Source organism: Agelaius tricolor, unplaced genomic scaffold (assembly GCF_023055355.1).
Source record: "Agelaius tricolor isolate 1412-34295 unplaced genomic scaffold, bAgeTri1.0.p SCAF_10, whole genome shotgun sequence".
Classification (NCBI taxonomy): Eukaryota; Metazoa; Chordata; class Aves; order Passeriformes; family Icteridae; genus Agelaius; species Agelaius tricolor.
The window spans coordinates 22,842,303-22,855,423 of NW_027269270.1; the positions used below are offsets into that span (position 1 = coordinate 22,842,303).

At 38.2% G+C, this 13,121-nt stretch overlaps 1 protein-coding gene across 1 annotated transcript in view; it reads right to left on the reverse strand.

Annotated features, from left to right (window-relative positions):
* The window catches only part of CNTNAP5 (contactin associated protein family member 5), a 410,986-nt gene that overhangs the window by 54,251 nt on the left and 343,614 nt on the right, over nucleotides 1–13,121 (reverse strand). The window contains exon 15 of the mRNA XM_071435220.1: nucleotides 4,308–4,464. Within this exon, the coding sequence (XP_071291321.1) occupies nucleotides 4,308–4,464 (157 nt within the window). The remainder of the gene's footprint in view (nucleotides 1–4,307; nucleotides 4,465–13,121) is intronic.

Genomic DNA, 13,121 nt, shown 5'->3' on the forward strand with positions numbered 1-13,121 from the left:
GCAAAGGTGCACTGGCTGTATTTGGCTGAATTAGAGATACAGAGTTTGGTAATTAGTGTAATGAACTGATTTTCGACATCTCAGGGACCTGCTACAGTCAGCTGTCTGCAGGCAGCTCTTCCTGGTTGTTGACACATGTAGTCATGAGGCAGATATCCAAGACAACCCTGTACAGGCCAGGTCACCTCTGGCAGGGGTTATTTATGAGCTCACAGGCTCTCTGGAGTTGCCTGCACTGCTTCTCAGGGAATGGATTCAGTGTGGGATAGTGGTTGAGCAAACAAAACCTGTCAAATCTGGGCTCATCAGGGTTTCTCTGCCCTTCCAGTTTTATCACCCTGGCTCTGGCATAGCTTAGCACAAATATAGCTCATCCAAGCAGGGCTTCATTCACTTCCATTTGGCTTTGTTCCTCCTCAAACAAAGCTCCATGTACTCATTATACCTCCGGGAGACAAAGCGGGTCTGACAGTTGTAATATCCACCCTCTATTTTGTTCCCCTTCTTATCACATCCTGTGGTTTTTCTTATTCTTCTAGTGCCCCAAAGCCATGATACAGAGGTGAAGGCATGTTACTTTGGAAATGGCAAGACTCAAAGATTTAGTTGCCCAGTGAAGATTGTTCTGGAAGATAAAAGAGAAGGATACTCCTCCAGTTTGAATAATAAGACTGCAGAATAGAAATAAAAGATGGCCAATCAGCTAATTGTTTGAAGGAACACCATCCATCACACTTTGCTGAGATGCCTGAGCTTCTTGTACAAAATGAGTTCCAGAGATGCCTCTCTTTCTGTACAAAATAAAAAGCAGCATAGTTCTCCAAATTCACAAAGTTTCCAGGTGAATACAGTCAGCAAGGTTTGGTTTGATGACTGGCTTCACTCTAGGTCTGCATTTGAAGTGGAAAACGGATTCCAGAGAGAGAGACCAAAGTAGCAAAAGGACTTCAGGACAGTCATGTGCTTCACCTCAGAATGAAAGAGTTTCCTCAAATCCAAGGTTTGGTGAGCAGTAAGACCTTAACTGCCAAGGCAAGAGAATTTTGCTTGAGATGAAAGATAACCTGGGAAAGGTATTTGAAGATCCAAAAGATCTCATGATAACACTATCCTGTCAGTATTTCAGTAATGCTTTATTCTTTAGGTCAATTTATCACACTTCCCCAATCAAGAATGCATTTTTGTTTGAAACAGGGTGTATATTTTGAAAGACAATCACTAATATGTCTCATCTGTACAGAGCTTGTCCCAACCTTTAACTTTTGTCAGTGTGGGGGAAGAGAACGACAGAGTAAGACAGAGGAAGACAGAAAGAAAGACAGACAGACAGAAAAACAGACAGAAAGAAAGAACATTTTCTGAACTAGGTTTAGCTTCAGCTTTAAGGCCACTGGATTTTTATGAATATTTTCACCCACTAGCAAGTGCTTACAGCAGTCAGAAATCTTTCCTTTTTTTGGCAGCAGGCAGCCAAGGCATGTCTTACACTTTTTCAGATCCCTTCTTGGGTCAACAAAAAGGATGCAGTTGCAGGTGCTTCTGCTTCCTCATCAGAGATCTCCCATTCTCCAGAAAACACCATGAAGATGCTCCACTATTCTGAAGTGGCAGATTTCACTGTCATCCTACTGTGGAGTTTGGAAGCATGATGAGCCATATGGAAAAAGATAATTATCAGTACAATGGTTTAATAAAAACAAAGATGAAAAATATAAAAGCCTTCCCAAACTAGAATGCTTAATTATAGATTCCTATTCATCTGGCCAGGGAGGCTAACTTGATGTCAAGTAAGAGCCCAAAAATAGCAGCTGGCTCAGGTGTCTGCTCAGAAATAATTTAAAAGGCAGCATGCCTGGAAGTGCATATTGTGTGCTGCCATATTGCTGTATCTGGCACAGGATTTGGCAGGTCTGCTTTCCATTGTTTATAATTTCTTTTGCTGCTCTGAGAAATTAGTAGCTTCTTCTGCACTCAAGATTTAGTCTAGGGAAAACAAATCAAAGCAGAATCCTAGGACTGTCTCCTCTTCAGGAGGATGCTTCAGCTATTCTGGAGAGTTCCTACCTTGGAGCAGCATGATTTATCTAAAAGGAGCAAAAATGATTTTCTGGTTTTCCACTCTGCAGCACCCATTTTATTTCATGCTGAGACAAATAAATGCATCTACTGCTGTCTTGTTCCTTCCACTATAATGTATAGCAGGTTAAAGTCACAGTTCAGATCTCAGCAGGTTTCAGATTCGAATGCTCGTTATATATCAGGAGGTCAGTGTTCTAGCAGGGAAACACAAAAGCAATCTTCAAGAGGCATGAAATTTCTTATGTTTAGAAACCCTCCATAAAGGTCAGGGTTTTTTAGCTTTTATAAAGCCAACCTTCAACTTAGAATACTGCCAAAGTAAAATTTTCTCATGGATTAAAAACCTAAGCAACTGAATCCCCAAACCAACAAACAGTAGGCAGTTTATTGGAGGTAACTTGTAAGCATATTCTGTTATTATCATGAAATTAGGAGAAACAAGTAGCTCTCTGAGCTGCCAAGTTAACGATGCATGATTTCCAACATCTTTCTCCCATGAGGGTTTTCCAAAATCTAATAAAAGTGTACGCTTCCTTAACTTCCTTCTTGTGGGCATTAATTGATTTTTTTCCCCTCAGACTGGCATAAATTTTAATAAAATGTGTAATTTGTAATACTTTTGAGACTTCTCCTTCTCTGTCCAAGATGTTTGAAACACGTCTGCTTGTTCAAAATCATTGGGGGTGTGTGGGGGGAAATGGAGATAAACACTCACAGCATAACTTGTTTAGGTCTCATTTCCTGAGGAGACTAAGCTGAAATAGTATAAAACTGCATTTAGCTTTCACCTTGCATTGGTTTGTAAGACCTAATGGTGCAGTGCCCTGCAGTCTAAGAATGCAACCCCAGTGTCTGCCAGCATAACACCCTGCTCTGCTTGAGCAGTGAAAAATGGAACGTGAATTATGCAAAGAGCCAAGCACCAGCAAAAACAGAGCTTGTGATGCTCATGTGAAAACCTCATCAAAAGCCCATCTGATAACCAAACATTAAAGAAAAGACAGATTAACATGCACAGCCATGTTATTCAATACAAATGACATTCATAAGCCAATATTTACATAAACATCTTCCTGAAGAAATCTCCTTAAAGCTATAATTTTTGAAAGTGAGTAGTGACCTCAGGGATTTCAAGTGTCCAAGCAAAAAATCACACTGTCTAGAAATCAATCAACCAAAAAAGCCCAACACATACAGTGACAAGTAATTTCTGATTTTTTTTTATGTTTTAAGACCCTTTACCATTCCTTTCTACTCATTTTAAGTGAAGGTTTCACAGGGCTAATTCAGACAGTGTTTCAAACACAGCAGCCTATGACAGCAAGACATTTCTTGTCTACTTCCATTATTCATAATTTCTGAACTACTCAAGGTTAAAATATCTTTTTTTTCAGACACAGAACAGCAGATCCTATCAGTGAGTGGCCTAGAAAGGAGACTGAGTGAGCAGAATTTTCACATGTATATTCAATGTTTCAAACTGTACTTCCAATAACACTCATCTAGCATTTCAGTTCCCTCAAACACATTTGGAAAGTTCACCAACTAGCTCTTGGTGACTGGAGTGTCTCTGAAAGTGCAGAGAATGACAGAAGATTGTGAGGTGGCCTTCCCAGATCCATGCAGCATCAGAACACAACAAAGGTCAGAACTCAAAGAAAGCTTTGAATTTTCATGCTGTGACTCTAAAACTTCCTATGGAGACTGAACCAAAATCTACAGAAGCCAAACAGCTCTCCCTATGGACCTTAAAAAGCTTGATATCCAAGGTGAAAGAAGGTTAAAGTGCATTATACTGTTTCATAAAAAAAAGATGAGATTGTTTAGTAGTACATATTTCTTGTTTAGCTGTATCTGAATTTTGCTGTCTAGGCCTCAATTTTCTGCTCTGTGTACACCTATGAAACAAGCTCATAGAGCCTTTATTTGTGCAATGCTCCAGGAGAACCAAACTTTTAAGCAAATAAAATTACCCAATTTGGCATTCAACAAAAAAGATTTTTTTTGAAGACCATGCATCCCAGCAACCTGCTTCAGCCATATATCTTTGTTCAACATAGGAATTTAGGGTAAAATCAGAAGTCCAAATTCTAGTTTCATTTTCATTCTTATCAGATTACACACAAACTTCCTGAGCTGTGAAGCAGGAAAGATTTAAGCCTTCTTGCCCTACCTCCTATCCCTAACTCTTCACACAGACACTGCTATACACATGTTAAAATTATTACCATTCTTCTCTATCTGCATCACAGTTGCAAAAATATCTCATATCCAGACAACTTTCTTCCAATCCACAGGCACACTGCTGAATGCCCGGAAGAGATCCTCCCCAGTAAAGGTGCTTTTCACTGGCACGGCCAACCCACCAAGCAAATGGCATTCCATCTGGATGAAAGGGAAAAAAGAGGGCGGGAAAGAGAAAAGAGAAAGAGAGAGAAAGAGAACTTGATAAGCAAACTGGATTCTTCTGAGAATGCAAAAGAGAATGGAGGTGGACATGTTAGACAACACTCAAAGAAAAAGTGCAACCTGCAAAGTAACAAACCATAAACTTTGCACCAAGTTCCATTTTATGGAATACATGTTGAGAAAGCAACGGTTCTGTTGTAATCCCATTAGGGCTCACCTGCCAGTTCCTCACGAGAGCCTTAGCACCTTTCGGCTGCCAAGACTTTGGAATGTGGAAGCCAACACCAGTGTTTGCATCAGCTGTGTCCAGTGGTTTTTGTGTGATCACTGAAGGAGACTGAAAACAATTCTCCTGCCACAACTCACATCACACAGATTGAACTGTACCACACAGTATTGGACAAGGACCTCTTGTAGTGTCAACTGCTTTTGCAGGAGCCTCTAGCCCTTGATCAGGATTTCTTACCTTAGGAGTCAGATATAAAGAACAAAAATATACAAAAATAACACACTGACTGATATATTACTATGAACTTAGCACAGTTCCTCTCAAAAGTAAGAGTAAAATTTATATTGATTTCTTAGGGAGCAAGATTAGAAATTTTAATGTGCTGTTCATGGATGAAATTTGCAAATGTAAAATTAGATAAGATATTAAAAAAGGTAGGACATAAGTGGGAAAAAATATTTCCCTGCTTGGGAATCAATTTATCTCTGAGAAGCTATTTTCTGCCTACAGGAGTTTTAAGATTTATGTATTTATATAAAGCGAGACAGTTTTTTTGTTCACATTTCAGAATCCATTATGCATCAAGCATTAAGTATTAATAGTCAGATAGAGTAAGCAGAATCTGATATAATGAAATTCACAGATGAACATTTTCTAAGACTGACTTTGTCTTCCAGCTCAGCTAACTTTTTCATTGACTCCTTAATCCTTAAATCAAGAAATGTAATCAGTTACACATACAGGTAGATGGCAAAATTTAACAAAACTGACATATCAAGATTTTTTGATCAAAGGAGCTTGGAAAAATAAACTGTATGGCTAATGAAGAAAGATGCATCAATTTATTCTTCTGTTTTTCTAACATTACTAGTGGGGAGTATTTCTCATTATACAAGGCAAGAAAATCTAAATTATGAAATGCAATCAAGGTTAACTGTAGAATGTAGGAGACTAATTAAAATGAGTTTTAGAATCACTTGGCAAAATTAATTCATATTTATTTTTCTTCTAAGCTTAGACTACTGAACTGTAAATTCATAAAAAAAGGAAAATAAAAATAGGAAGAGCAACTACATTCTCATGATACCAACAATTAAGACATGACGAATTTGACCAATACCCAGAGGTACTCATTAGAAAAACACAAGCCAAGTACATCTAAGGATTCATCTTACAAAAATGTACACATTCATTTTAGGCCTCATATTATTGTCAACACATTTATATTTTCTTTCTTTTCTATTCAGCTGATTTTTTTGCAGAAGTTGATTGCTGCAGCCAGTGAAACACTTCTATACTATATTACTGGGAAATTGCTCAGTAAAGCTTGGAATAGTAATGTTAATTGAATAAAAGGGTGATTTGTCTAGGAGTAGAAATAGATATACAGAAGTGCTTAATCTAATTTTAAAAGTGCCCATTCTGGGAAAAAAAATATTTAGATAAAGATAAATTCTTCAAGTCAACAGCAAATAATGGTGTTCATTAATCAAATATAATCTGTGTCAGTTTCCTTTGGTGGAAGCCATTATGTACTTAAACATAACAGAGAAATAAGCAATCCTTTGCATGTATTAAGAAAAAGTAATTTCCTGACATCTTTTTCAGATCTGTTGTTATTTGTTTCATTGAGCAATACCAAGCAAACACATGCATATTCAGACTTATGTTATAGACTGGGGAAGTGGTAGAAGCACCACAGTTTGAGTCATGCACAACTAAATTAAATACAGTGCTAAAAAATCGAGCAGTCAACATTGTAAGAAACAATCTCAGATTGTCAAGGGAACAGGCTATAAAAAACCAGTGTATTTTCCAAAATTCTATTTATTAGGCAGAGTTCTGCCACCTTTACCCAAGACAAGTTAATTTTTTCACTAACGAGTCCCCTAGAAATCAATTTTAGTATTAAATAAAATTATGCCCTGATTCTTCAAAACTGTTTTCTACCTGTTTAGTTTTTAACACATGAGAAATCAGAGCTTTTCAGCAGAGCTCTTCCAAATCTGTGGTACTTCATCAACACCTGCAGAGTTTAGGAATTCTGAAACTTACATTGTATGTCATATACCTGTAATGTTGAAGTAAAGCAATACTTCACAAACAATGCCAATCAATCTGAGCTCTTTCCAGAAAGTTTACACCATAATACCTTGGCAGTGCTGGAGGATGTCTTGCACTGAGGCTGAGTTTGGCCACCTTGTGCTGATTAAAATTCTTTCTTCTAAGTCTGTAGATTTGTTGCAGAATCTTCACTTCTGTAATCATGCTACTACAATTTTTTCAAAGCATTATCAATTCTCCACCACCTCAAAATGAATTAATTTCCCTTCTCTGGTGAAGCCACAGACCAAATCAATGACATTATGCAAGGATTTAAAATGACCCCATCACCTTATGGTAACATAAGTCAGTAGAGTTCTACTTTAACATTTCTATGCTAAAAAGTCCATTAATAAGAAGTGCTACTAATTCTTCATTTTGTGCTTACCCTGCTTCTAGCAACACATCATTTAGTTAAAAATGTTGTCAAAAGCCTACTGCACAATTAAAAGTATTCTTTTCAATGTTTTTTTTCTTTCTATTATTAATGGAAAAAAATCCTCTGTAAGAAAAAAAAAATTGATGTTGTTCTTGAACTCCATGCTATGGTTTTGAAGGAGAATATGTGTGAAAAAATAACCCAAACCAAGCAAAACAAGCAAGTGCCAAGTGAATGAATTTACCAATGGTAGAACAGTGATGAGTTTCTTTACAATGATTTCCTTCTGCACTGCTTAAACTGCCTTAGGAAGATTTCAATTTTTGATAACAAAATCTTCAAAAAAGGCAATTTTTGGGTTGTATTTCCTGCAGTGGACAGGATGACAGTAATGTCATTGTCTGGAAGCCTCTAGAAACAGCTGTGATATTTACACCACTGTTTTTTACCATAATTTAATATACTATTACAATAAATATAACATAAGCATCATGTAACAATATGAATAATTTAATGATTATATATTATTATAATGAATTAAAGAATAATATTAAACAACTGAGGAGGCAGACCAAATTTTGTACCAAATCAAGTACTCCTTTGTGCTGTCAGGCACAGACAGTAGAAGGTACAGCTGGCACAGATCTGAAAGGAAAGAATAAGGGGTATATTCTTCTGTGGATTCTCTATTCAACAGCTGGGTGTGTGCATCCAAAGAGCCAAGTAAGACTCTGGGAACCCTGACATATACAATATACTGCAGTACATGGACAAGAACTCAGTTTGTGTCCATCCAGCACGGCAGGGAGGGTCAGGCTCCTCTCAGCTGGCAGTTCTCCAGCAGATTTCCCATATCTGCTCCAGCAGTGTGCTTAACTCAGCTGCTCATTGCTAGCCCCTGGTATGGGATCTGCCTCAGCAGCAGCAAGGCTGGCACTGACCACATTCTTCACCAGCACAGAGGCTGAGGACGATGGAGAACGTAACAGACACATGCCACTGGTTTCCAGTGATCCTTAGGAGATGCAGCTTGGGATCAAATTCACCTGCATTGCGTATCCGCCTCTTCCAGGGACAAGAATGGCTGAATATGTAGCTGGTGTCCTTCTACCAGCTTAAAAGAAACTCTCTTCTTAAACCTCCCTCATACTGACAGTTCTCTCATTTTCGTATTAGGAGGCACTGACATTTGTTGCAATACAATTTATTTTCAAAGGTTTAGGTTTGCTTGTGTCTCAAATGGCATTTTTTCAAAAATTATTTGCAAAGGCACTCAGAAGCTGAAGGAGTGGCAGAAACAGCATATTCCAACAGCATTTATACACATTATATGCATATCACTGTGTGTAAAAACTCCAAGCAACTTCTGTGGACTCAGCTTGCCTTTATACAGTCAGAAAGTCTTAGTACTGACTTTTATGTTTATATAGCTTGAGCTAAAACAAAGCCATGCATTTTTAGAGGTATTATATTTAAAGTATTTGTCAGATTTGTCTGTATGATTTGTCAGTTTGTTCTTGCTATGGCAACAAACAAAAGTCTAATTATGGAAACATAGCAAGATAAATTGGATCCTGTGTTAAACTGTGCTGTATAAACCTAAAGTCTGACACAGCACTTACCCCTAAGACAGTCAAGGTTTTTGGGGTACCCAAGTTATTGAAACAGCTCAGTTGAAGGTCTTTCTCACCACCACTTCAAGTCAATTTATTTGCATTTGTCTTTTGAAATACTGAAAGCATATTGTACTCAAACAACATTGTCTTGGCCATTTTCATGTTCATTTTGCCCTCAAAATTCAAACCAAGTTAAGCAGAACTGAATTTTTAAAATTTTACATCTATAATTTTTACTGATGAAAAAGTAAATTAATTTATATCGATGCTGTTTTCTCTTAAAAGGAAAGATTCACATGTCAAGAGGTAGTAAAAATTAGAAAAATGCTGATTGTAGAATTAAAGAGAGCAATCAAAGCCAATTCTTTGAAATCTCACTCAAAACTATTAAATATCTGTTCACACTAACCACCTCAACAATATCAAATCCTGCAAATGGCTCACCTGATACATTGAACAATATGTGAAACAAGCAGTTAACAGATTTTTTTCATTCATATGTCTGTATATAAACACACACCTATGAGGCAATTTCAACCTCATTTCAACCTCTGAATTCAGAGGCCAAGTCAGAGTACAAATTATCATCTTAGAGAATAATTTTTTTAAAGGCTCTTGAATAAATGGACAAGGCAGTGAGAAGGGAAAACTGACTCAATATTTTTGCAACAGTTTACCAAGACTTTGTTTGCCCACATCAATTTTTTTTTCCCATCATAACATTTTTACAGCTTTTTTATATTGGAATTTTTAATATTCAATTGACATAAAATCAAATTCCTCCCATTTGGCCTTTCAATAGGGAAAAAATACAGTTTTGATAAATCAAATAAAAAGTATTAAAAATAATTCTGAACAAAAAAAAGGAAAAATTGGAGAAATATTCCACACTTAGTTGAAAGCACATAATTAATACCTTCTTAGAGGTTGTTTGTTCGGTGAAGTCACTAATCAGTATTAATGACTCAGGATCTGTATTAGTTTAAACAACTCCCACCACTGGGAAAATAAACTGATAAAGCAGGGTGAGCTCAGGCTGTGCTGCATTAACCACAATGTGCTGCTCATTCTCTGAAGGGGATGCTGAGATTTAACAGTGAAAATGCTGCTCTTTGGTTCACAGCCCTCAGCAAGGGTCTCATGGCCCTGCCCCTGCCATGTGGAAGCAACACCCACCCCCCGAGATGTCAGGCACCTCACAAACAACCCTGCCTTTAAGTCAAGATCAGGTTACCTTGGGAAAAAATATGTAATTTGGACCAGGACAAAATGAGAATCCCCAATGACATGGTTCCTTTGAACATTATTTACTTGGTGAGCCACCTAGTCACAGTGCTGGTTTTGTACCACACTACTCTGCTTCCAAGGGGACACACATCTGTTTTATGCCTGTCTCATCTTTTTTCAGTACAGACATTATGACTATCTAATACTTCCTTTCTTTACTTTAAACCTTCCCCATGGCAATCATACCAGTTTCAGAGTCCTTTTTCTCTCCTAAAACTATAACCCACATACTACTGCCCTAGTTTTCAGAGATGACAAACATGGCTATTTTGGGAAATCAGAGGTGGTCAAACACTGCACCATGACAGTCACTCTTTGTATTGGGTACCAACTGTGCCAGTCAACAGTTTAAGCAAATTCTCACTGAATTTGCTTAAAATTTCTGGTCAGGTTCTGTCATTATTCAACTCAGCTATGCAAAAAGGAAGTAGTCCAGCTAATGCCAGTGGAACTACCCAATGGGCAAGACCACATAGTTTGCTCCTCATTCTAAAATTATTTTGTTAAGTGTGGTTAGGGAAAGGGGGGAAAAGGCAGTACTTTGCTGACATTTTGTTTCTTGTTATACAGCTTTGCTGCCAAGGTGCATTGCTTTCACAGAGTCCCAGGCTGAAGTAATTGCTTAAAAAAAAAAAAAGGAAAAACCACATAGCACACAGCATTTGTCTGCTTCTCTTCAGTAGAGAAACTGCTCTCCCTCTAGAGCAGCTGTTACCACAGTGTGCTCTGTTCTTCTGGAGTTGTTATGATATTCTCATAGATGAGAATGGGCAGAAAGAAGGTAAATAAACATGGACCTTTGCTTCTTCTACATTTAACAGGAGCCTAATGAGCCGAACTGCTGGGCTGCAATGACAGAGCTAATGCCACTGCACACTTAGAGTGCCTCAGCAAAAGCAAAATCATCATCAAGCTTTTAAAAGAGAGATTTGAGGCTGAGCATAAGGATTCCAAACCCAAATGCTTTTAGATGCTGAGGAACATTAAATCTACATCCAAACTAAAATTTTGTGCCTCATGAATGTCCCAGCTGAAGGCCTAAGAAGGCTGAAAATATTATGAGTACTTGCATTCTCCTGTGCCAGCCCAGTCTGGGTTTTTTCAATAAATTTCTGGCCAAGTGACAAGTTTCCTGAAAGATGCAAATGGGACTCCAGCCAACAACAGAAACTATGTGCACAGCTGAAGGCATGCAGGTTGGGAAGGGCAAGCAACAGCGAATAAACAATCCAAAGAAGATTATAGCTTTTAGGGACAAATGACAAAACAGGAAATGGCAGCTTTGAATCCTCAGCAGTTTTGCTGAAGATGAACTGGATATTCTACTCTGCTGAAACAAAAAAATTATCTCATTTCCTTTATTTTCTGCAGTCCAGCTCACCTTCACTTCAAAATTGTCCCACTTGCTTTCAATTCCTTTTCCTCTTCCTCATTCCCCTTTTCCCATTTTCTCTGTTTAGCCTAAATCCTCCAGGTAAATTCAGATAAACAAGCCTGACACTGCCTTAACAGATAAGCCTATGACATTGATGCATGTCCTGCCACATCCTTACTCTGCACTGGGACCAGAAACCCATCAATGCTCTGGATTCAATTGCAAGTGAATAATGACCATGGATAAGCCACAGTGGGCTCCAATGTAACCCTGTCTGGGCCAGAGAAGCAGCTCTTGCTCAGCAGATGTCTGGATTTTTTTCCCTGTTATTCCCAGTGGGAATAATGGCAGCAAGATGAGCCCATCATTTCTTGCCCTCACACTGCTCAACCAGCTCTTCTGTGTTCATTTTCATCCTCATTACCAGCATCCTTGCACACATTTCCACTGGAATGCCACCTCGTGAGGTGGCTCAATACAGTGCCCAGGAAATGATCTTTCATTCCTAATCAGTTCTTCTGCAGAAGTATAAAAATGGTTAGTGAGAATAAATAGTAGCGAGTGCTGAATTAACAGATTAATAATAAAGAGAAAATAAACCAGATTATGTAATTCCAGGTCTTGTGAAAGTGCAATGGGACACTGAATGATCATGTTTGATTTTGGGGCTCTCTGCAGCAGACCAACACTCCTCAGTGGTTCTCTAGGGCCGGAGGAAGACAACAGGAGTGACATTTGCAGCCACTCTATAGTCAGACAGTAACACAGCCCACTCCCTCTGTGTCCTGCTGAAGTCTTATCCACATTATCTTATGAGCTAACTGGATGAGGTGCCCACATGGAATGGGGGAAAGCATGGAAGAGATGAGTGAGTTTATATGTTTAGACACATCATATGCTCTTCAGAGCTTCCTTTTTAAAGCATTTTATAATGGATGTGAAAGGGCCACAGGGAAAGGCCACAGGAAAGAGAGCATTGAACTAATGCACCTTATAAAATACTGCAAGGTGAGAGTAGTAGTTTATCACAGCAGTTTTTGTTCTTAAATGCTATTTAAGTTTTCATAGATGAAAGCACTTTCAGAGGCTAGAAATAAGATTGCAGAGGACAGAGGGGAATAGTTGAAGCATCAATGACTATGAATCGTGCATGAAACCATAAACCAATCATTTCACCACAAGAAAACTTCATATTCAACTATTATTCATGGAAATGTTGAAGTGAGAAAACTTTTACAGAACAGTAAAACTACATTATAAGCAACTGTCCCAGGAAAGACTTCCAGGAAGAAACACTTCATAGCTTAATAATTTCCTATTATTTTCCAGGAATAATAATGGAGAGATCCAGCAACCAGCATAGAAGCATCCAGCTCCAGTGAAATCAGGGTAGCAGTGCAGATTTGCACTCACTGAGCATCAGGCTCTTCACAGGAAGACTGAACAGCTGAGGCTGGACAGGACCTCTGGAGAAGTTTAGTCCAGCCTCCTGCTGTTCTGAAACAGATTCAGGATGTAAGAATTCCTTAGAAAAACTCTGTGGTTGCTGTTGAGTCAAGCAAGTATGGAGCAAGTGGTATACAGGCCTGAAGAACCTATTTTTAAAGGGGGTTAAAAAAAAAAAAAGTTGTATTTATTCTATTT